This window comes from Toxorhynchites rutilus, chromosome 1 (assembly GCF_029784135.1).
Source record: "Toxorhynchites rutilus septentrionalis strain SRP chromosome 1, ASM2978413v1, whole genome shotgun sequence".
NCBI lineage: Eukaryota > Metazoa > Arthropoda > Insecta > Diptera > Culicidae > Toxorhynchites > Toxorhynchites rutilus.
In genome coordinates, this window is record NC_073744.1 from 11,400,121 (window position 1) to 11,421,545 (window position 21,425).

The 21,425-nt window shown below is 39.1% G+C and overlaps 3 protein-coding genes across 6 annotated transcripts; 2 read left to right on the forward strand and 1 right to left on the reverse strand.

Moving 5' to 3' along the window:
* Positions 1 to 374: 374 nt before the first annotated feature.
* On the forward strand, positions 375 to 2,404 carry LOC129770214 (myosin regulatory light chain, smooth muscle). Its single transcript, XM_055772913.1, has 3 exons — positions 375 to 705; positions 1,389 to 1,525; positions 1,595 to 2,404. The coding sequence occupies exons 1-3, from the start codon at positions 520 to 522 to the stop codon at positions 1,776 to 1,778; spliced, it is 507 nt and encodes a 168-aa protein (XP_055628888.1). The 5' UTR covers positions 375 to 519; the 3' UTR covers positions 1,779 to 2,404.
* Positions 1,890 to 11,920, reverse strand: LOC129770188 (glutathione S-transferase D7). 4 transcript variants are annotated; one of them, XM_055772882.1, is made up of 6 exons: positions 11,687 to 11,920; positions 11,501 to 11,600; positions 11,161 to 11,366; positions 5,487 to 5,628; positions 5,157 to 5,408; positions 1,891 to 2,071 (listed from the first exon to the last, which is right to left on the reverse strand). In XM_055772882.1, exons 3-6 carry the CDS (start codon positions 11,358 to 11,360, stop codon positions 2,009 to 2,011), a joined length of 657 nt encoding a protein of 218 aa, XP_055628857.1. In that variant the 5' UTR covers positions 11,361 to 11,366; positions 11,501 to 11,600; positions 11,687 to 11,920; the 3' UTR covers positions 1,891 to 2,008. The 4 variants fall into 4 exon arrangements, with proteins under 4 accessions (XP_055628837.1, XP_055628857.1, XP_055628866.1 ...); XM_055772872.1 differs by having other exon boundaries at positions 1,892 to 2,071; positions 11,161 to 11,370; positions 11,687 to 11,916; XM_055772862.1 differs by lacking the exon at positions 11,687 to 11,920 and having other exon boundaries at positions 1,890 to 2,071; positions 11,161 to 11,370; positions 11,501 to 11,669.
* Positions 11,921 to 12,644: 724 nt separating this feature from the next.
* Positions 12,645 to 13,428, forward strand: LOC129770205 (uncharacterized). Its single transcript, XM_055772902.1, has one exon. The coding sequence runs from the start codon at positions 12,722 to 12,724 to the stop codon at positions 13,379 to 13,381; it is 660 nt and encodes a 219-aa protein (XP_055628877.1). The 5' UTR covers positions 12,645 to 12,721; the 3' UTR covers positions 13,382 to 13,428.
* Positions 13,429 to 21,425: the final 7,997 nt, after the last annotated feature.

Sequence of the window (21,425 nt, forward strand, 5' to 3'; positions counted from 1 at the left end):
AAGACATGATCGTCAGTATTGTATAACTGCTATGAAATATGACGGATGAGAATAAATTCAACTTGTTTTAGTCACAATTTCAGATTTTATTGCTAACATGGTGTGTCATTTTTATCAAATACATTTTTGAAGTTTACTAAGAAAGGTTATTTTTATTAACTTTCAAATATCGACAAAAAAATATTTCGAAGAAAGTATTTACTTTTTTGACCAAAACCTGTTAGATGATCCACTTTCACGAAACCCAAAATATAGAACCATCCCTATTCCAGAAGATACACAGGTGATCCGCCTATAGAGCGCAACCGAGGTCAGCAAGAATGACGAGAAAACCGCCACAGCAGCTGTAAACCTATAAAAGCGCATTTTTCAAACATTAACGGCTCAGTCCATCACATTCGTCGTCCAGCGGAAGTGAGCTTCTCAGAACGCGCCAATCCGGGGTTTCGGCGGATCGAGGAGAAAATTATCGCATCGAAAAGGCAACGCGCGCGCAGCATCCACAGCATCTACGACACGATGCCCGCTAGCAGCAAAGACTTCCTCAAGGATCTAAACCAGCCGAAAGTGTACGAGCTGAAGAAGGCCTTCTGCCTGTTCGATCTCGATGGTGACGGTGTTATCAGCGAGGAGGATCTGAAGAATACTTTCCTAACGCTCGGCGTGGAGAAGTCCGATGCGGAGATAATCAAAATGTTTGACGGCGTAAGTTTGCGCGTTTGATGTGTTGATGTGTTGATTTGAGTGTGCAATTGAAGCAATTAAAACCAGTTGTGGTCAGCAAGCGCTGGGCGCAATGCAAATGCTCTCTATTTACGACTTATGTTGTGTCTGAGTTCTATGCTTGTCGGAGCTGTTTTTTATGAGTGGAAAGGCGTTTGGCGTATTTGAATCCTGAGCGAGGGATGGTTCGGTACGATAAGTGTCATCATTTGGTCACGACTGGAGCGCGCGGAGATGGGATAATCTGTTGTGAACTAGTGGTAAGTGAGTCTATGAATAAATAACATCGCATCGCACCCTTCGCAGCGTGCGATTACCATACGAGGAAGCGGATGTTATCTCTGTTTCTCATCGATTTGTATGAGCACAGTCTTGGCCACATTAAAGCTAGCTGACGCTTTAAGAGTTGTCCGATATTGTTCAGCATTTTGATATCTTTGGAAGAGCACAATTTGCACTAATCAAAAATCTAACTCGAGATCGTAAATCATTGTCGGACGTAATCAGCACAACCCAGTGAGTAAAATTTTATTGCCTTCAGTAATCTTTGCGTTTCGCTTACATCGCTTCCGCAAGAGCCTGAAGGGAATGCAATCAAAACTTGCTCTTTTGATATGAAATTTTCCGTTCTTGTCTCTTTCTTGCGCCCACGGACTCGATTCCAGGTGGTGCAGCCAATGAATCTGGACGTGTTCCTGCTGTTGATCCTTCAGCGGGCGAACGGACTGGCCCCGATGGATGTTATGCTGGACGCCTTACGCACGTGGGATAAAACCAACACCGGGTTCATCGATAAGAAAAAGTAAGTAATTCTCAAACTAATTACACAAGTTATTTACTCGTTGGCTGCCCCCCTCTCCCCTTCGCGAAGGTTTATGTTCGATATCATGTCCTATGGTGATCGTTTCACGCCGGACGAGGCGGAAGAAGCCCTGGAGGATGCGGTCGTTACTCGAGGTCCGCAGGTTAACCGCGACGGCGAGCTGGAGGAAAAGTTTGATTATTTAGATTTTGCGGAAAGTATCTCCGGCTTCCAGAAGACGGATCACAAATGAACACGACAAGCCTAGCTTATCTCATCGTAGAGCACCAACATTCGATGCACCAAACTGTCAAAGATACGGATTTCTCACACTTTCTATCAGACAACGTCGCCATCAACCTCAACTTTAGTATTTTATTTTAGTAAACGAAGAGTAGGGAGAGTGATCGAATAAACGGAAAAAAAACAATCCGATGCTACCGAAATTCTTTGACACGTTTGCTCCCCACGAGACAGCCTTCCCTATTGTTTGAGTTTCGCACGAAACAGCCCCGCCAGTGTTTCCGCTCCCACTTGGTTAATATCCTGCAAAATCAAATCATTTATCCGCTCGATCTCATTCGGTGCCACTTCCATCTTCCATCGCTCAAGTGCAAATCGAACTTAAAATGCCGATTTTAAAAACTTGTATTTTTAATTCGAACGAAAGTTTGTGTTCCGTTTGGGTTGGAGGAAATATGAGTTTTCCCCAGCATTTGGGATTTTTTTTTTACTTTTTTGTGTTTACTTTTGTTTGAAAAGGGCATATCGATTTTAGTAAGAAATATCTTTGATAATTGATATCCCAAAAACTATGAGTCGTATCGAAATAGTGTCTTAGAAAGAGTTATAGAGTATTGATGTTAAAATGTGAAAAAGAATATATACTAAGAAAAAAATTAGTACTCTTTTTTAGTTACAAAACATTAATTTGCAATATTTAAAATACTTATTATTTTTTTTTATTCGTTTCTTATAAAATAGAGGCCATGTAAAAAATTTAAAAAATGAGTCCAAGATGGTGAAGCTATTTTTGACGAACTTTGTGGAACATCGAATTTTTATGAATTTTCGAAACTTCGAATTTTTGTATGTATTTTTGTGACAGCCACAAATTAATGATTCTAATGTGATTTAAAATAAAAAAGCTCTTTATCAATCTTCCTCTAAATGTAGTCATTTTCGAGATATTTGAAAAAACATTTCTAACTTATTGTCTTTTTTAATTTATTATTTTTATCTATATGTATGTTTTATTTTTTTTTAAATTTTTCATATAAAATAGAAGTCATGTTGGAAATTATTAAAAATGGCTACAAGATGGTAAAACTTTATTTATTTATTTTCATGAATTTTCGGAAATTTGAATTTTTGTATGCTAACAATTATTTTTAGTCACAAACTATGAATCCTAATGTGATTTAAAATAAAAAAGGCGCTTCATCAATCTCCTTCTGAATGCAGCAGCTATTATCGAGATATTTGAAAAAAAAAATCTTATTTATCGTCTTCTTCAATTTTTTTTTTAATTTATGTATGTATTTTTATTTTTTTTTCATTTTTTCATATAAAACGGAAGTCACTTTGTGAAACATCGTTTTTAGGAATTTTCGAAACTTGGAATTTTTGTTTTCATTTTGTTTCATCATGTTTTGCCACAAATTATGAATTGTGATGTGATTTAAAGCGGAAAAGCTCTCCATCAATCTCCTTATAAATGCAGCCATTTCCGAGATATTTAAAAAAATGTTTCAAATTTATTGTCTTTTTATAGTCAACTAGCTGACACGGCAAACTTCGTCCCGCGCAAAATTTATTTTTCGTTATCACTAATCTACCCTTCAAAATTACCTTTTACTATAAAATTCCTAGTACTTCTACCAAAACTGGACATTATAATATCAGATTATTTTCAGACAGGTGGAGTGTCTAACCACCATAAAATCATTTACTGCACCCTTAAACCTCCATATGCACAATTTGGCTTCATTTGCCTGATAAATTCGCGAGTAATGCAGAAATTTGTGTTTCCTTTGTATGGCAGCCCCCCTTAGAGAGGGGTGGAGTGTCTAACCACAATAGAATTATTTATTGCACCCTTAAACCTTCATATGCCCAATTTGGTTTCATTTACTTGATTAATTCTCGAGTAATGCAGAAATTTGTGCTTCATTTGTATGGCACAAAAAAAACTTCTAATAAATATTGTTTTTTTTCAACATTAAGTTTCAAATAAATAAGGTGAAGGTAACTATGTACTTATAACTCGATTTGTTAATAAAAATAATTCTGTTTCAAATGTTGGACATTTTATATTGTCAGGTTCCTTCCTCCCAAAAATTTCCACGTGGTATGTGGATGGCCCGTTATCATATTTCTAGGTGCCGAGAATCAATCAGCACATCACAAAATCATGTTCGACCATAACACCCCACTCTTCTCAGCCATAAAACGTCATTCAGCACCTCCTCCTCCCCACTGGATGGTGCCTACACACTCTAGTAATCTTCTTCCGCTGGTAATGATAAAGCATTCATTTTTTGTTACAAGTTATTTCAGAAGTTCAATTCAATAAGTGCGCACCTTTGCCCCGTATGGTGCGCACTTTAGCTTTAGCCCCTTTAGCTCTATGGGGCAAAAGTTCGCATTTGTCATTTTGCATTAAAATAGGTATGTATCCAACTATAATTAAAACTCGAGAAATTCTAGTACTACGTTTATATATATATATACTTCTATTTTATATAAAAAAAATTGAAAACAAAAAAAATGCATAAATTCATGAATAAATTCAAAAAAACTAAATAAAATTGAAAAAAGATAATAATTCAGAATATCTCGAGAAGGGTTACATTTAGAAGGCGTTTGATGAAGACCTTTTTTATTTTGAGTCACATCAGAATTATTAATTTTTGGCTAAAAATTATTGTTAACATACAAAAATTCTATGTTTTAAAAATTCATAAAAATTCGATGCTCCACAAAGTTCGTCAAATAGATTTACCATCTTGTACCCATTTTTTAAATTTTCTACTAGACTTCTTTTTTTATATGAAAAGTTCTATATATTTTAGATATTCCCCCTTATTCTACGCGGCGAGTGACGTGAGATAGCAAAGTTCCTCGCTTCATTGTGGAAGTTACATTACTTTTCAACTTCTTTTCGATAACCGAGTCGATAGCATATGAGGACACGACTTCAAATCTCACCTAGTGACAAACTATAGTCACGCCATTCGTCTACGGGAATGCAGTGCTTGAACCATCTCACCTCATCCGCCGCGCGGAATAAAGGGGATTGTAAATTACAGTTTTTTTTGGAAATAAAAAAAAGAGTACTATTTTTTTCTCAGAGTGTATTTTTTCACGTTTGGACATCAATACTCTATAACTCTTTCTAAGACACTATTTCGATAGGACTCATAGTTTTTGAGATATAAATTATCAAAGATTTCTCTTACTAAAATCGATACGCCCTTTTCAAAAGTTACTCTTGAGTGAAAAAAATTCCCAAGTGCTGTGGACAACTCATATTTCCTCCAACCCAAACGGAATACAAACTTTCAATCGATTCAAAAATACTCACGTCTTGTCATTTGTCGATTTCATTTGGAATTGCTCTAGAACTAACCTTGTAACCGTGGGGTTCCAGCTCTTCCTTACAGCGGGACAACCACGCTCTTATCTTCGGATACGGGTGCAGGTCGAACCCGAACGCCTCCACTTGGGAGGTGGTGACGCACAACGTGATGTCCGCTATTGTGAAGTGATTCGCAGCAGCCCACTGGTACTGTTTGAGCATCGCCTCGAACCATCCGAGCGCTTCCGCCAGTTTTGCCTTCTTCGTTTGGTCCAAGTGGGCGCCTACTGTGATGGTGGGAAACTGTGAACCAACATTGGGAAAACGGAAAGCAAAAATGATTAAAGTTCACCAGAGGGTGCATCAATGAGAATAACTCACATAGTAATCGGAGACGCGTTGATACAGTGTCCCCAGGTCAAAGTGCAGCCGCTGATCCACAATGGCACGCGAACGGAAATCCTTCGGGTAGAGGCTTTCGTCCTTGCCGTACGCGGAGACCAGGTACGAGAGTATTACACGGCTTTGGATTCATTCACATGGAGACATGGGAAAAGACGGGGAATGAAAATTGAAAGTGAAAAATAGCAAAGGAAAAAAGCGACACAAACAAACAAAAACATTCCAGTCACGTTAGACAAGGTGTTTACATGCGTATGGTCGCGTGTGGTGGGCAATAAATGTGTCGAATCGAAGAGAACATTGTAATTCAGTGCGGTGTAAACTAATCTTTCGATTCGTGACTTTCTCTGCGGGGCTTCACTTGCTCTATTCCGCTCCGCTCTTCTGCTGACGTGATGTTGTATTTCTAGTGAATACATGATGTCTGCATGTACTTCGGCGAATTAAGTTAAAAGCTCAAAGAGCCACATTGGTAGAATTGGAAGCATTCTCAGTGCGTGTGAGAATGATATCCATACGTTGATGGAGGTTCATTTTACACCCTTCAATTCGATTCCAGAAAGTTACTAGATTGGCAGTGTCTAATCAAGCGGACAGTCCAGTCTCTTGTCTGGCTCCCATTGGTGGTCTAACATGCAAAAAGCTGCTAGTCTGCATTAGGTCAAGCATCAGAAATTGCAATTTCAATCGAACAAATATTTTGGCTGACTAAACAGACCAATGATTTCTAGCAAATTAAACTCATGATACCAAATTTCAGTTATCTTTGGGTGAATGTATCGATTGCGGCGAACTTTCTTCTCTCGCTAGCATCAACATTGGCTCCAACAATTGAACTTTAAAATCGGATACATCCCCTCAAAACTTTTGACTCATCCGATTCGTCAAAGAAGACGTTAGATTTTGTCCTCATCATTGGAAAGAAAAAAACCGCCTGGCTAATTGTTATATTCGAGAATATGGAACAATTCCTCGGCTCTAAATCTGGTGAATCTGATAGACTCCGAAACAATTTGTCTGTCAAGGCTATAATTCGGAAATCATTCGTTCCCCGAACGTTCAATTGTTCGTTCAATTGTGACCAGGATTACCATATCTACAGAATAATCTGTACTTGAACAGATTTTTCAGACTTTTTGAAACCAAGAATCTGTAGTGACACTTTGCACAAGTCATTTCTTGGGCCAATAAACAAAATGTACATGGTCGGGTTTTTAAATTTGACATGCCCACTTTCACTGCCACTTTAATGTTCGTATTCCAAAATTATGGATGCTCTCCAATATTCACACTGACAAGAACATTTCCCGTATGCTGCAGGAACCATCTTTATCGTACAGTGGTAGACATTCGTTTAGCCTCACCCTATTTTTCCTCAATATTTTTAAAAATAATTAAATTTTTTGTACAGTTTTGCTCATAAAATACGACTATTGTTTATTTGCATCGAATTCATTCTAAAAAACAGTATAACTTCACTTTTTGTTGTCTAAATAATTCAAATATGTGGAATCAGGGTGGACATTCGTTTAGCCGCATCCTAAAATTTCAATAAAAGAAAATTTCTGCGGCAAATTTCGAGTCCAAACGATAGCTAATATTTAGTATCTCCATCTCCATTTCGGATCACTTTGAAAACTTGATTTGACATCGAGTCAGACAGCTTTTAAAGTGTTGCCATATTGATTATAGCCCAACATTCCTGAATTACTGCCTTGAGAGACTGGAAATGTTGTCAAATTGTCATCCGTTTGCATAGACCATCTCGGCCAAGATTCTCCATAGGTTGCATAGGTCCTTCTCGGCAAACCATGCCTTCGATTGCTCGGAAACGTGGATCTATGCATAATCCTGCTGAAAAAACGACATCCTCGGTAGCGTTATTCTCAATATGGCCAATCAAAACGTCCTCCAGTAATTGAAGATACTTTTCGGAGTTCATTCGGGTGAAAATGAAACAAATGAGAAGCTTGCTGTGATAGGAAACGCCTCCCCACACTGTCAAACTTCCGCCCCCAAAGTTTCGCTTCGATCTCACGACATGCCGTTGACTTAAATTGTACCAATATCGGCTTCCCTTGAAGATTCTTCCACATGATGTTTGGTGACTCATTCAAGATGCGCACAATATGCGTCTTCGTTACTGGAACAACCGATTCTGCCTTAATGTATGAGCAGGACATCGTTTCCTGGTTGCTTCGTGTCTTATTCGACCTTTAAGACGCAAAGTAACTTTGGTGTTCCCGTTTGTTGATCGCGATATCCCATATTTATGGCACTATTATGTTCACTGAATATCTTAATTATTTTCCGCCCCTCTTCCGTCAATAGAATACCTTTCGCCATTCCTTTAAATTCTACGTAAATCACTAATCGACCAACTTCTTACGTTGCACATCTAATATTTATCTTGTAAATTGAACATTCCCAAGTATTTTTTCAAAAAACACAGATAAAGGCTTGGTGATGATGCGAAAGCTCGATTTTTATGCCCTGCGGCTAAACGTATGTCTCGGGAAAAAACGACGTTTGAATGTTTATATCCACCGATGCCGCCTTGTGTGTGTGTGTGTGTGATTGTGACGCACGTCCTTTCAATAAAAGAGTCTTACATATACTATCACTACAGCAAATAAGTATCCCGATAAAAAGAACATTCCTAGTTGTTTTGTAAGTGTTTCAAGTTTTTTTTTTCAAGTGCGGCTAAACGAATGTCTATCACTGTAGTACACTTTGATTCAGAGGGCTTCCTCTTCTTCGAGGGTGTGTAGCGAATGTGTGCTTGTTGTGATGTGCTTGCTAGTTCGCTCGCGACTGTGATTCCAGGTTCAGGCTTTGAATTAAAGAGACTTTAAACTCTGAGAGTTCATTCGCGGTTGGCTGATTTATACCGCACAAGTTGATAATGGACAGAAACGAATGGGTGCCGGATGTGACTCGGCGGCTGATTGACGTCTTAGACCGCGGTGATATTGCTTCGGAGTACATACAAAAACTTAAAAATACGATCACTGACAATAATAAACAAACTATTTTGTTCACCCAAAGCAGATGATCTCGAACGGAGCGAAGGAAAGCAATTCAATCACACCAATACAATTCTATGTAGTTGTTTACTTCTCACGATTACATACGATTCGTTCAGTCATATTTTCGTAAATATCTGCAAGCAATGTAACCATCACCTTAGCGTAGAACACAGTGGGCGGCTCTCTCACGCGTATTTTGCAATGAAAGGCCACCGCGGAGGGTCGATAAGGGTTTGTAAATGAGATAAAACACACAAAGCGGGGCGGCAGTGTATGGTTCCAAAGTCACTGTTGTATGGTTCCAAATTCGCTGCGATAGCTCAATGGAGATGATGAGTCGAAACGGTTTGGTGAGAGTATTAATATTTATGCGCTTTTGAAAGGTACAGGTGAGCCAATATGTGAAAACCACTCTGCGATCATGTAGCTGCGAATTCTCGAATAACATCCAAATGATCGAGAAATGCAATATTTCAGCATTTTGCGTTTGTGATCAGCTTCTCCCCCCCCCCCTCTCGCTCAGGTAAACATTCTCTCTTCCGTTTTCCACCATTCTGTTTCCATATACCACCCTTTAAACAACTTACTGTCGAAACAGTTGCACCTTGTACCATAGACTCGTCTTGCATCCGTTTATAATAATACAGTAGAATCTGCGAGCGGATTATTCGCGACGGCGAGTTCCATTTTAAATCTATAGACCTCCCTGGAATTTGCTAGTGAGTGGTAATCATGCTCTTTTGTTTTGGTCATGACTCTCACACTATTTGACCACCGATGCGCACGATCTTATAAAAGGATATTTTAATGATTTCTGTATTGATAAAACATAGTTTTCATGCTGAAATGTCTTTTTTCGTATTTGCACTCCGTTTTTAGCTCATTATTGCCTTATCTGCAATTTTCATTATACGCGGTGACATTGCCCGACTATTCCGCGAATAATCGGGGTTCTACTGTATGATAATGGCAGCTAGTGAAGCTGATGAAAGCCGCTGAATTCCAAGTTACCGCTGCGGCTTGTAGTTGCAAAATCCGAGCGGGAGAGCCGCCTAGTGTTTTCTTACGCTTAGACGTGAGGACCTTTCGAGGATAAAATGTCGACTCGGATCAGTACATCTCGTTGTATGTAATATTCGGGCTCTGTTATCCAATTTATCTGAATCGAGATCGACGAGGAAGATACGGTTGAACACATAGCGGTTCTCAACTGAAGAAGTTGCTGAGGAGTGCTCTTGTTAATCCTCTGTTGTAGCAACAACAGAGCAGTTCAAGCGAAACGAGCAGTTCAAGCACATAGAATACCGGGACACTGAGAGAGAAGAATTCTCGAAGGATATTTCATCGTCATAAGAAATGTCGTTATGTGCAACAATAGGGAAGGGAACCTAATAGCGGGTGTAAGGGACGATTGGACAGTTGCAGCCCAGGGACGCGTGTTCTGGAGATGTATTCTATGCGTAGGGTCCGTAACGGCAAGTAGCAATAGAAGTAAATTTCAAGTAAATATGGTCGAATGGTCAACGTTAAACGTTATAATATCGTCAGTCGTGTCCTTACATCGTATGGAATTTCTTTTAAAAGGGGGTGAAATTTCATACGCTAGGACATAAAAGGTTAAGGAATCTAAAAAAAGGTACTAGTGGAACAATTTCAACACGACAAGCTTGGGTAGTATTCTCGCGAGGACAACAACGGATTATCAATCAACCATCTTCAACTGGTTCTACGAAACTACGCACACCATCTGCTCTTTCCGATTCTTTTTCTAAAAATTCGATGCATTCTAAAATAATTTCCGAGGGATACGAAACGAGTTGAATCAAATAATTCCATAGTCCTATGTCAACAATGCAATGGTTTTGTCTTGGACATAACCCCATATAAATTTATGAATGTATGGAAAAATGAAAACGCTTCCAGTTTTCATCAATTTAAACCGTTTAGAGATTAGGGAATTGTAATGTAAAGCATATCAAACAAATCTTAGAGAGTTTCCGATTCGATTGGTATGCAAATCATCAGAATTCGTTCGAAGGGAAAATAATTATCAACGTTAACATTATTTCAAAAAAAAAATTTACCTGTTTTCAGATTTGGCATCCTTCCTGAAAGACGTAGTTCTGCGTCAAAACAGAACTTCGTAAATATATCTAGGAATAAGTTTGTCATATAATGCTTATTGATACACGTGAAAACAATAAAATAATATGGGGAACGTCTGACATAATTTATTCAAATCTTCCCCTTTGTTTAATATTTAGTTAAGCGATAATTGTTTCTATACAACATTGTGTCACATGGGAGAAATAGCAGAACTTGAAGGTGGATTCAAAATCCACCGCTTCAACACAGAAAAATTAAAAAAAAAACATGAAATTATCCTTATCGTGCCGCTGCTCGTTTTCCCAGCAGGGTGCACCGTACCTTTCGTGCCGGTAATTATACACTACTTCACGGTGAATCGTTCTCGAACAAACGATTGTCCCCAATTCAGGGAATGCACGCGTATAATCCTCTGTGTTTCCCTTCAGAGCCACGTGCACACACACACGCACAAAAACTAAGACAGTGCACAGGAAATAATCGATATGGGGAAGATTTACACCCCCGCCCCAACTTACCTTTCCCAGAGCACTAGCCCATGGTCATCCAGCGTGGGTATTGTATGCTGCGGATTCAGCTGCACAAAGTCCGGCTTCAGCTGTTCCCCCTCGAGGACATTCAGCGTCTTCAGCTCCAGCTCGACGCCAATCATTTTTGCCAGCAGGAGAACCGCGCGGCAAGGCGGCGACGGTGGCAAATAGTATAACACCGGTGTCATCTGGCCCTGTCTGGGAAGAGAAATTAATTGCTGGACGACACGCTCTGCGGTCACGAGATCCACTTAATTAACACTTCCGGTTGTTCACACGCACGCACCCATGGAATCCACTCTCACTCTCTCACACACATCCAACTCACTTGGCGAATTTGGCCTGAATTACAGCAACACTTTCGATGCAGTTCCCCAGCTTGATAACTCGCAAGACGGCTGGCGATTTTTCGCGATGTTCTTGAAAACCTGCGGATGGGAAAACAAACTGCTTGCGAACTATTCTACCGTTCAAATTCGAATAGTGGATGTGCATATCCAACTGGAATACATACAATGTTCCTTGTTTCGCCAGGCAGCTGACCGGCGCGCGAAGCCGAACAAATACCGATTCGATTTACTCCCCAATTACTTTCCGTACCCACCCTCACACTGCTGTGACTCACGCGATGTTCTTCCGCTGTTCCGTCGTCGAGAACTGTGGACTGAGCGGAATTCCTTTCGCGCTTCGATGCATGTTTTTATTTTTTAATAAACCGTGATGTTGTTATGGTGGCTTCGATTGATGCGCTGGCATTTGATTCCCGCGGAGAGTGCAATTATGTGCTTTTGACACTCTGTTTGGGTCGGTTGCCTAGAGACGACGGTGTTGCAATGTTATTTTGGCGTCGCCCGCTTTGTTTTTGAACCGGGAAGCAGGGTTAAAAAGCGGAATCTATTGCGTCATCATTTGTTTGGCTCGGGGTTCATAGGGTTCTAAAGCCAAAGAGCAAACAAAAAGCATAGACGATTATCGGGAGAGGGGGAAATAATCCTTTTATCTCGGGCAGTGTTTGCTTCCGAGACTCGTCTGCTGATGTTACCAAAGACAAAGCTTGGATTGGGAACTAATCCATCACACCGAACCATGATGGATGTACGCATCCATTTGTGCCGTTGTAAAAGACAGGTAGAGTACCATTTTTTTTTGTCTATGCTGTTGGATCTCGCCTAATCTTCTAATCCCGGAGCAAAACAGAAACGACAAATTTATTGCAAGTGATACTGCTTTTGAATTTAGGAAAAATGTTACCTGTCCATCCCAATCCGTTACCGACTGCACCACTGTCGGGATTAATAAGGATGAAGATGGTGTTACCAAAAAAATTGCATCCTCTTTGCGACTTCGAATATCCATTAGTGCTATCTAATTGAGGAATGTTGTAAAAATTTCCTAGAACCTGTCAGACACCGTTCGAGAATGGAATGGCACTGCTTTCGCTTTCCTCGCACAAAAACGCCCACTATAAGAGGTGTCCTTGCCTGAACGATCGAGATCAGTTTTTCGGTGAAACTCGTCCTGTAAACAAGTGCTATTCCCTTGATCAAACATGTGCCAAAAAGTGATTCTGATTGTGGTGTTATGCCTGATGACTGGTACTCTGGGGAAGCCGCAGCCATCCAGCGAATCGTTGCAGCCTAGCGATAGGCCCGTGCTGGAGAACCCCGCCTACGATCCCACGATGTACCACAAATTTCTACCGCAGGACGCGGTTCAGAGCTACGTGCAATCCTACACCGGACACAACTACCCGAAGAGCCAAGGATTCTCGCCGCAGTTTGACACCTCGCCGTTCAACGCACTGCCAGCGAACGCCTTCGACACGTACCTCATCCCCGTCGAGAAGCCTCCAGCGTCTTCACCATCTCTGTTCGCATCCGTTCGTTCCGTGATGCCTTCCGCACGGTCACTGGTAAACTTTCTCGCCGAGCTGGTGTCGTTCGTGTTGGGTTCGCTGGGAACGGTCGCGCTGGGAACACTGCTGACCGCTGGGCTCTGCTTCTTCACTCCGTTCTGTACGCTGACCTTCCGGAACGGGAAACTCCTGGGGGTGGCCGAAACCACACAGGAAGTGTTCAATGCCCTCGGAGACCAGGTTACCGCCGACCGGGTGAAACGGGCGGCCGAATTCGTCAAGGTAGCAATCGACAAATTTCAGCAGCTCAACCAGGTGGTGAAGGATGCGGGCGAGCGGAACGCGATTCACTAGTGATTATGAAAATAAACTTTTTCTGTAATATAGTTTTATTGTAATAAGCATGGGAGTTATTATTGGAGAGAAATCATTCGATGGTTGCAACAGGAAATCGTTGCCACGCACAATCATATTTGATTAGGCTGACCCTCTTCTTCTTCACACAGCGTCGTAAAATCTTGACCCAACAGTCATTCGGATTATTGCAAGTGGAAGTTCGCTGGTTGTCTTCACGATGGAATTTGTCAGTGATTGCTAAATTTCGAAAAGATCGTGCAAGCTACACCATCTCGGTCTAATGTGAATCCAGAGGATTGAAATCTGGGCTACCGGATGGCCGATCGTTTTTGGAGTTGAAGTCTGGTAGGTTCGCTGCTAGTCACGTTTTTGAACCGTTTTAGTTTTTTTTGTGCATCGATCCAATGTCCTGCAAAAAAAGGTAAGGAAGATGACGTCAGTATTTGTGTTTATATTTGATTGCTTACCACATCCATGTGGAAATGCTATTTTCAGTAAGTTTTAAATCAATGAAAAACATACATTTTATTGAAGTTCTCGCGGATTATAAGTATAATGTGACAGCGTGCAGTGGATATTTGTGAAATCACGTCGAAAAAGACAAATAAAAGTGATATTTTAGTAAGATACTAGCTGACCCGGCAAACTTCGTCCCACCAAAAATTTGTTTTTTGTTATCAATACCTTCAAATATGCACGTTTTCTTACTATGAGCAAGTTCATGGGTCCAATCGCAGAACTGTTCATTGATCTTCTATTCGTCTCCGTTGAATTTACTTTTTACTATAAAAATTCCTAGCATTTCTAACAAAACTCATCATTATAATATCAGATAATTTTCAGACACAATTCTTGTTCAAGATTTTTCAACCAATTGTAAATAACATATTTCTCCGTTACATGGAATAAATATTTTATACAGAAAATATGATAGAATAACGACAGCCCTATATCGGACAATTCCTTCCTCGAGTTCTGCTCTTATCAAAACATCTGGCGATCCTTTTTCTTTTGTATAGATAGAAGAAGATATAGGAGTGCGTTTCATCACATTAAAATCCAATTTCAGTTTCGAACAAAGAACAATTTCGCTAGCGCAAACATCAAATGGACTAACAGCACTTGTCACTATGTAATTGTAGAACATGGGAATTTAATTTTCCAAATTTTCCCATTTTTCCTTCAGAGTTTTCCGAAAATTTTCAATGGTCATGTTTGGCTGGAATATTTTTGGTTGAAATATGTGTAATATTTTTATGGGATCCCTTCTCCATTCCAGAGGAAAGAGGGGTGTCATACCATTATAAAAACATTTGTCATATCCAAAAATCCTCACATCCCAAATTGTGCTTGATTAACTTTCGAGTTATGCAGAAATTTGTGTTTCATTTGTATGACAGCCCACCCTTAGAGAGCGTGAGGAGTGTCTAACCACCATAGAAATATTCATTGCCCCCTAAAACCTTCACATGCAAAATTTGGTTTCATTTGCTTGATTAATTCTCGAGTAATGCAAAAATTTGTGTTTCATTTGTATGGCAACCCCTCTTAGAGGGTGGGAAGGGGTCTCAAACTATCACAAAAACCTTCCCCGGGCCCAAAAACCTCTACATACCAATGTTCACGTTGATCGGTTCAGTAGTTTCCGAGTCCATAAGAATCAGACGGACAGACAGACAGGCAGAAATCCATTTATATATCTATATCTCTTCTATCTATATACATGAAAATCTCGTGTCACGGTGTTTGTTACCGAACTCCTCCGAAACGGCTCGACCGATTTTAATGATATTATACTCAAAATACTTGGTAGGTATGAGAATAGGTTGTAAACTATATATGATACCGGTAGGATACCGATAACCATACATTTAATACCGAATAGGGTGGCTCTATGCAGAAAAAAAGATCTGGATATTTTTTTTCAAAAAATTGACTTCATACCATACATATAACCTTAAATGTTGACCCCAATTCCCTATTTTTAATTGCGATTTTATTATTTTTGTGTCATATTCTAATAATTTAACCGTTGTTCGTTTTTTCAACAGAACGAATTCATTTAAGTTGTTCAATGACTGATGGCGTAACGCCCGTAACATCAATTCATCTAAAGCAGGGAGCATCTTCGACGAGCTGGAAGCCTTTTTGAATGAGCACAATAAGTTATCGAAATTCTTCAAATCACATTTGCTCGGATTACAAAATGACAATCACGCTATTGCCATCAACCCTGATAAAACATCAGCTGGAGAGCACGTGTGTAGATCCAAAGCACAAGCGCTGCTGGAATCATGATAGCACGGTGACACGAGAAATTTAATGCGAAGAAAAAACCATAATCTGGAATTCATCGTTGACACACACCGTTCATACGACCCTCGCTATGTTCTTCTTCAATGGCACTAACGTTCCCAAGGTTTGCCTTCTCAACGTAGTACTACTTGCGTCATTTTTATTAGTAAATAGTTGAGATTTCTATGACGAACAATACGCCTTGAATGTATTCTGGAGTGGCAAGCTCAAGAATACGCGTGACTACAGTGCAAGTCAGAAGGGTTTCTTTAACGAAAAATCTCTTGCATAAACATTAGACCAACGAGACCCCGTCACAGATACTTAATTCATTATGAACATCATTTCTCATTTTGATTTAATATTTATGAACATGCGACGAAACAAACAGAGGGCGCGCTCGAAGGATTTGTATGTTTATCATATGGTGATTTGACATGGTCAAGAAACGCCAATTCAAGATATCGTAAGCTGTGCCAACAAACATATACGCGAAGGTAGAGATTGAACGACTGCAATTCTTACTACACAATCAACAAAAGCGACGCGAGGAATAATACATTCACTTGCGAGACACTATCATGAGCAACGCCGACACAGCTTTAGTTATAGCCAGGCCAAAGCGCAATGCATTGTCATGACATTGCGCGTGTGTTCAAACACAAAATGAAGTTCGATCGTATTCGTCCCCACATATTGTTGGTTGTATTCTGTTGAATGGAAAAAGCGCAATTTTGCATTCTGTTCAAGCTCAAGTCTAATCGAGTTGAGCAAATGTGACAACCTTGCCACGCAATTCGACGTAAACACCATTGGTCTCCATGTTCCATTTCTATGAAGCAAAAATAGTAATGGTTTTTCGGGTGGAATAAACACGCAAAATTTGGCATTCAAACACATTCCAAAACAAATTTAGCATCCAAACGAAATCGAATAATAATTTTCATTCAAATTTCAACAATTTAGAATTATTTCCGGAATTATGCCGATCAGATAGAGAGTAAATTGAACCACAAATACGGATGACTTATTTTGACCATTGTTTCGCTACAAGGCGAACGAATTTAAGAGTGTAGAAGTCGATTTCGATCGAATTGTAAAATCCGATCACTCATATGCATATATGAATATTAAGTTCTGCAAATCGGTGAAGAGTAATAAAAACATCCATGAATAAAGGAAGCAATATGGCTGTGTTTCAAACTTAGATTACCGATGTGAATACTCCTCGATTGAATGACAACGATAAAATAACGCGATTCCAAACAGGCCGATTAATCAGCTCCATTGAAGTTAACTGGCGTATCGCTGTTTTCCAATTTATGAACGAGACCAAGCTGTTATGAACTAAGCCATGTTGAAAATCACATGCACGTATTTTCTAACAAGGAGACAGCAATAAATATTGATTTTCTATATTTCATTTTATTCCACTTTACGACAAACTTATATTACTTTTTTCAGTTGACGTTTAACTTTTAAGAGATCAAACATGTCAGTTACGTTAATGAAATACACCAAGAAACATCATATAACCTTTCGTTCAAATCATTTAATTCGTTTTTTATCGGTCACATTCGATTTATTTTAAAGATCGTTAAAATATTTAAACACACTTACAATACATTAGTGTGTTTTATTCAACACCCAAAATATTCACTAGAAATAATTGATTTGGCAGAACAACGTTTGCCTGGTCAGCTAGTATATATATAGATTTTGACTTCCCCATGGTCATAGAAACAAACGAACTTTCATTATTATTACCTTATTAATAAATATATGGAAAATAGTCTTCAATTAAACAGCATTTCACTGAAAATGTTACTGCTATCAATAGGCTGACCAAACGGAGCGTTTTTAACGGGACAGTATAATTTTTTCAACCATTTTTTATTGTCCCGTCTTTTTAACTGTACCGTATTTTGAATATAAAGAGAAAACAAATATGTGTTGTTGTACTACGTGATTTGTTCGGAAACCTTGTTGGAAGAGAAGCAACATGAAGTAGTTAATAATTTAGATCATTTTATAAGAATTCTTAAAAAAAGCGGAGGATAATTTTTTATTAGCGAGGTACTAAACTGTTCTTCAAACTCTAGTTTATTAAGGTGAAATATATATTTAATTATTTTTTTTTAAATTGTGGACATTGCGTTGCAATACATTCAATATCGGAAGGCTAATCTGGGAGAAACGCAATTGCGAGTATGAACTGCATTAAAATTCATTCCTAAAAGGTTACTTTGAATGCCTTTTTGAGCATTAGTGAAAAAAGTTCCCTCCCAAATAGGAGAACATACGTTTTGACGTAGAACTACGTCTTTCAGGAAGGGGGCCAACTCAGGAAACAGGTCACGTTTTTGTGAAATAAAGTTAACGTTAATAATTATTTTCACAGCGAACAAATACTGATAATTTGCACACCAACGGAATCGGAAATTCTCTAAGATTTGTTTGATATACTATACAGTACAATCCACTAATGCCTAAGCAGTTTAAATTAATGAAAACTGGAAGCATTGTCATTTGCCCATACATTTGTTCTGCCGATTTGTGTACACTCCCGAACAGAGCTGTCAATAACGAGCAACTGATACATCCGTTTCTGTCCGTTTTCAACATATTTGGTTTAAATAAGCCATCCGTGATTTGAAGCCACACCACTTCTCGTTTGGTGGTTTTCGAAGCAACATGGTTGACACAGGGCGTCGAGCGGGAGAGGATTATTTTCTTGACAGGTGAAGGAGGAGTATGGAATAGAGTTTCTTTCCACAAGGGCTCAGGGCTAGAGGCGAAAAACAAAAATAGAATAGAATGAAAACACAGATGCGAGTGAGCCAGCATAAAACAACGTGCGGATATCATTCATGACTAATGCTGATTTCACACACATACACACACAGCTCGATACAAGGAGAGGAAGCCCTCTATAGTTCTACGTCGAAACTGCGGTCGTGTCCTAGATACAACCCATTACAATTTTTTTGACAAGTGGACAATGATTGAAGGATTCTTATTCTAATTTATGAGATGCAAATGTGGAACAAAGAATCCGTGCCAATTGCGAATCGGAAGGTGTAACTGTGTACATAAATGAAACACGAGTTTTTAGAGTGTAAGAACAAAGTTAACAGATTATAGAGGGATTCCACGCCAAATCAGCCGGCCGCTGCTCCGGCAATCCTCAATTTTTTTTTCGAAATTGTTGTACATATGGTGGCATGTACCAATAACCATTTTCATTATCAGATGTCGAATTCAAGTAACGACTGAGTTCGACATAGGACTATGTCTATGATTTCTATATAGGGGGGGGGGGGGGGTGTAACTCTACGAAAAATGTAACGATTCATCAAGAGTTTTCAAACGCATATTACAAAAAATCGATATTGCGACATATGCTGTGTTATATACCATTAGACAGGAAATTTACCCAGCAATGTTTTTGCTTAAGACATGAACAGTGTATATAGTATAAAAAAAAAGTTAACAATCTGACAATTAAAATGGGTATGTTTTTTTTTTCGATTTCACAAGTCGATCGTTTTCCCCCACAACGCAACGAGTAATCTTTTTGCCTACAATTCGGCGTTAGCTCACTATGTGATTAGATGCGTGTTATGAATTATTCTAGATTTGCCGATAATATGCATTCATCATTTGTCAGAATCACGGGAGGGATGATTTTGTTTAATTCTTTATTCTTGAGACTTTCAGCCTACTGGGTTGGTTCGTCTCAAAATGGAGGGATGAACTAGGAATGATCTTGAAAATGATATTGGATGATTTCACTCTATACTCCCCAAAGATTTGACGAGAGTCTGGCTCAAAAGGTTAAACGTTGATAGAGATTTTATTTGATTGAAGTTCAGGTTGTTTTCCAATTATTTCGTGCTCAATTCACGTTTTATTGTGTAGGTCTTGCTACTAACAATTTATGGAATTGTGGTCCAGGATTTCATTATATCGAGCATGTTGTTTGGTTACGTAAAAAACGCAAATAATAAATTCAACTGGCTGTTTATTTAGAAGTTCGAAAGGGTATACTCACGAATTTTTTTCAGTGGTTCCATTTGATGTATCAGAAGAAGAAAAATACAGACTTTGAATAATGGAAAAACTCATTTCAAAATCACAGTCCTATGTCAAGATTCCGTCTGTGCCCCTAGGCCCAGACTCATCAACTTTTTTATAAGGGTAATAACTCGAAATACAAATGTCTGATTAGAATATGAATATAAAAATGTGGCAAAGTTGTTGAAAGAGCAATGAAATATTTTGGTAAAATAACATTTCAAATACACCGTTAGAAAATCTTATTCTAAAATTGAGTTTTATATTAAAAATGATTTCAACACAAAATATTTCCCCTTAGATATTTGATTGGAAACCCCTTTCATTTTAATAAAGTTTTATATAGAGTGGTGCTGTGTCAGACTCATCAAAACGAAAACGTTATTGACGTAGGACTACGTCTAACCGGAAGATATAGGGGGTGAAATGGAAATCTAGACACTGAACAAGTAGGAAAAAATGCAAGATTTGGAACGTTTATAACTCGAGCATTTCTCAATAGATCGCAAAGGTTTCTGCATCAATTGATAGGAAATATATCTACGCATCTATCATAACGAATAACATTTCATTTTTCTTGAGATAAATAATTGAATAATTGTGAAATATCAAGCATTGTCCAAATGCACTATGTGCCCATTTTTGATTGGTCCATTTTGTGCTCCTCAAATCGTACCGACCAAAACGGGCAACCAGAGCAGCAGCGAAATAGAATGAAGCACGATTGGAAAGGAAAAAGAAAAAAAAAGAACGAAACATTGGTCGCAGTCTCACACATGCGTAATTCTCGAGCCAGCCAGTCAGCTTAAAAATCCCCGCTCCGCTGCCGTAACGATCATTCTCATTCAAACCGTACACCACATCAGTTCGCATCACAACACATCAACAAACCAAACCAAGCAGCCAAATCTGGACATGGCAAAGGAGGAAAAATTAAGGGAAAGGCAAAACCCGCTCGAATCGTGTCGGTCTGGAGTTCCCCGCAAGGGTAGCTAGGCCGAGCGCATTAGTACCAGTGCACCAGTCCAGTCCACCAAGCCGGCGTTATATAGTTTCGGCCGCCGAAGTGATCGAGTTGGCTGCCAAAGCTGCTCGCGCCGAAAACAAAACCCGCATTCGGAACAGAACACATTCGGTTCGGTGGACATCAAGACAACAGGCAGTTGCAGCGAGTGGTGAGTGGCAAACGCAATCGCAAAACGGCAGCTGGTAGCAGAAGAAAATAGTTTGTTCTTTATACAATCTGCTTTGGTGGCAAATCCAGAACAAGGCGGCATCGAGGGCGTTCGAAATGGTTTTTTTCAAAACCACGAGTACAAAGTTTTCTAAATTGGAACCATTCCATAAAACAAGGCGCTTATCAGGGCCATTAAATCTTTCAAAAAAGAGTTTACGAAATATAGTTCAATGCTTTCTAAAATAATATCCAAAATAATAATAAAAAACAATTTGATTTTTTCATAATTTGTTTGCCAGGATCTGCTGAGTATGTGAATTTGGCAGTTGTTCTGAGCTTATTGATAGTTGGGGACTTTCCTGATTATTTTTTTTTTTTTTTTTATTTAAATCGTTTATTTTTACAGGCTCAGTTACATAGGTTTAAAGGAGCCGAACTCCTTACTGTATTGTTACTAGTATATATACATTTTTCCTTAATTCTAATGTTAAT

Bases quoted from the DNA above. Each gene is read 5' to 3' on its own strand.
- LOC129770214 (XM_055772913.1), top strand. From the start codon at position 520: ATGCCCGCTAGCAGCAAAGACTTCCTCAAGGATCTAAACCAGCCGAAA. The intron at 706-1,388 runs GTAAGTTTGCGC...ACTCGATTCCAG, and splicing joins TAATCAAAATGTTTGACGGC to GTGGTGCAGCCAATGAATCT. The intron at 1,526-1,594 runs GTAAGTAATTCT...CCCTTCGCGAAG, and splicing joins GGGTTCATCGATAAGAAAAA to GTTTATGTTCGATATCATGT.
- LOC129770188 (XM_055772862.1), bottom strand. From the start codon at position 11,667: ATGCACATCCACTATTCGAATTTGAACGGTAGAATAGTTCGCAAGCAG. The intron at 11,371-11,500 runs GTGAGTTGGATG...TTCTCTTCCCAG, and splicing joins ATTCAGGCCAAATTCGCCAA to ACAGGGCCAGATGACACCGG. The intron at 2,072-5,156 runs GTTAGTTCTAGA...TTGATTTTGCAG, and splicing joins TGGAACCCCACGGTTACAAG to GATATTAACCAAGTGGGAGC.
- LOC129770205 (XM_055772902.1), top strand. From the start codon at position 12,722: ATGTGCCAAAAAGTGATTCTGATTGTGGTGTTATGCCTGATGACTGGT.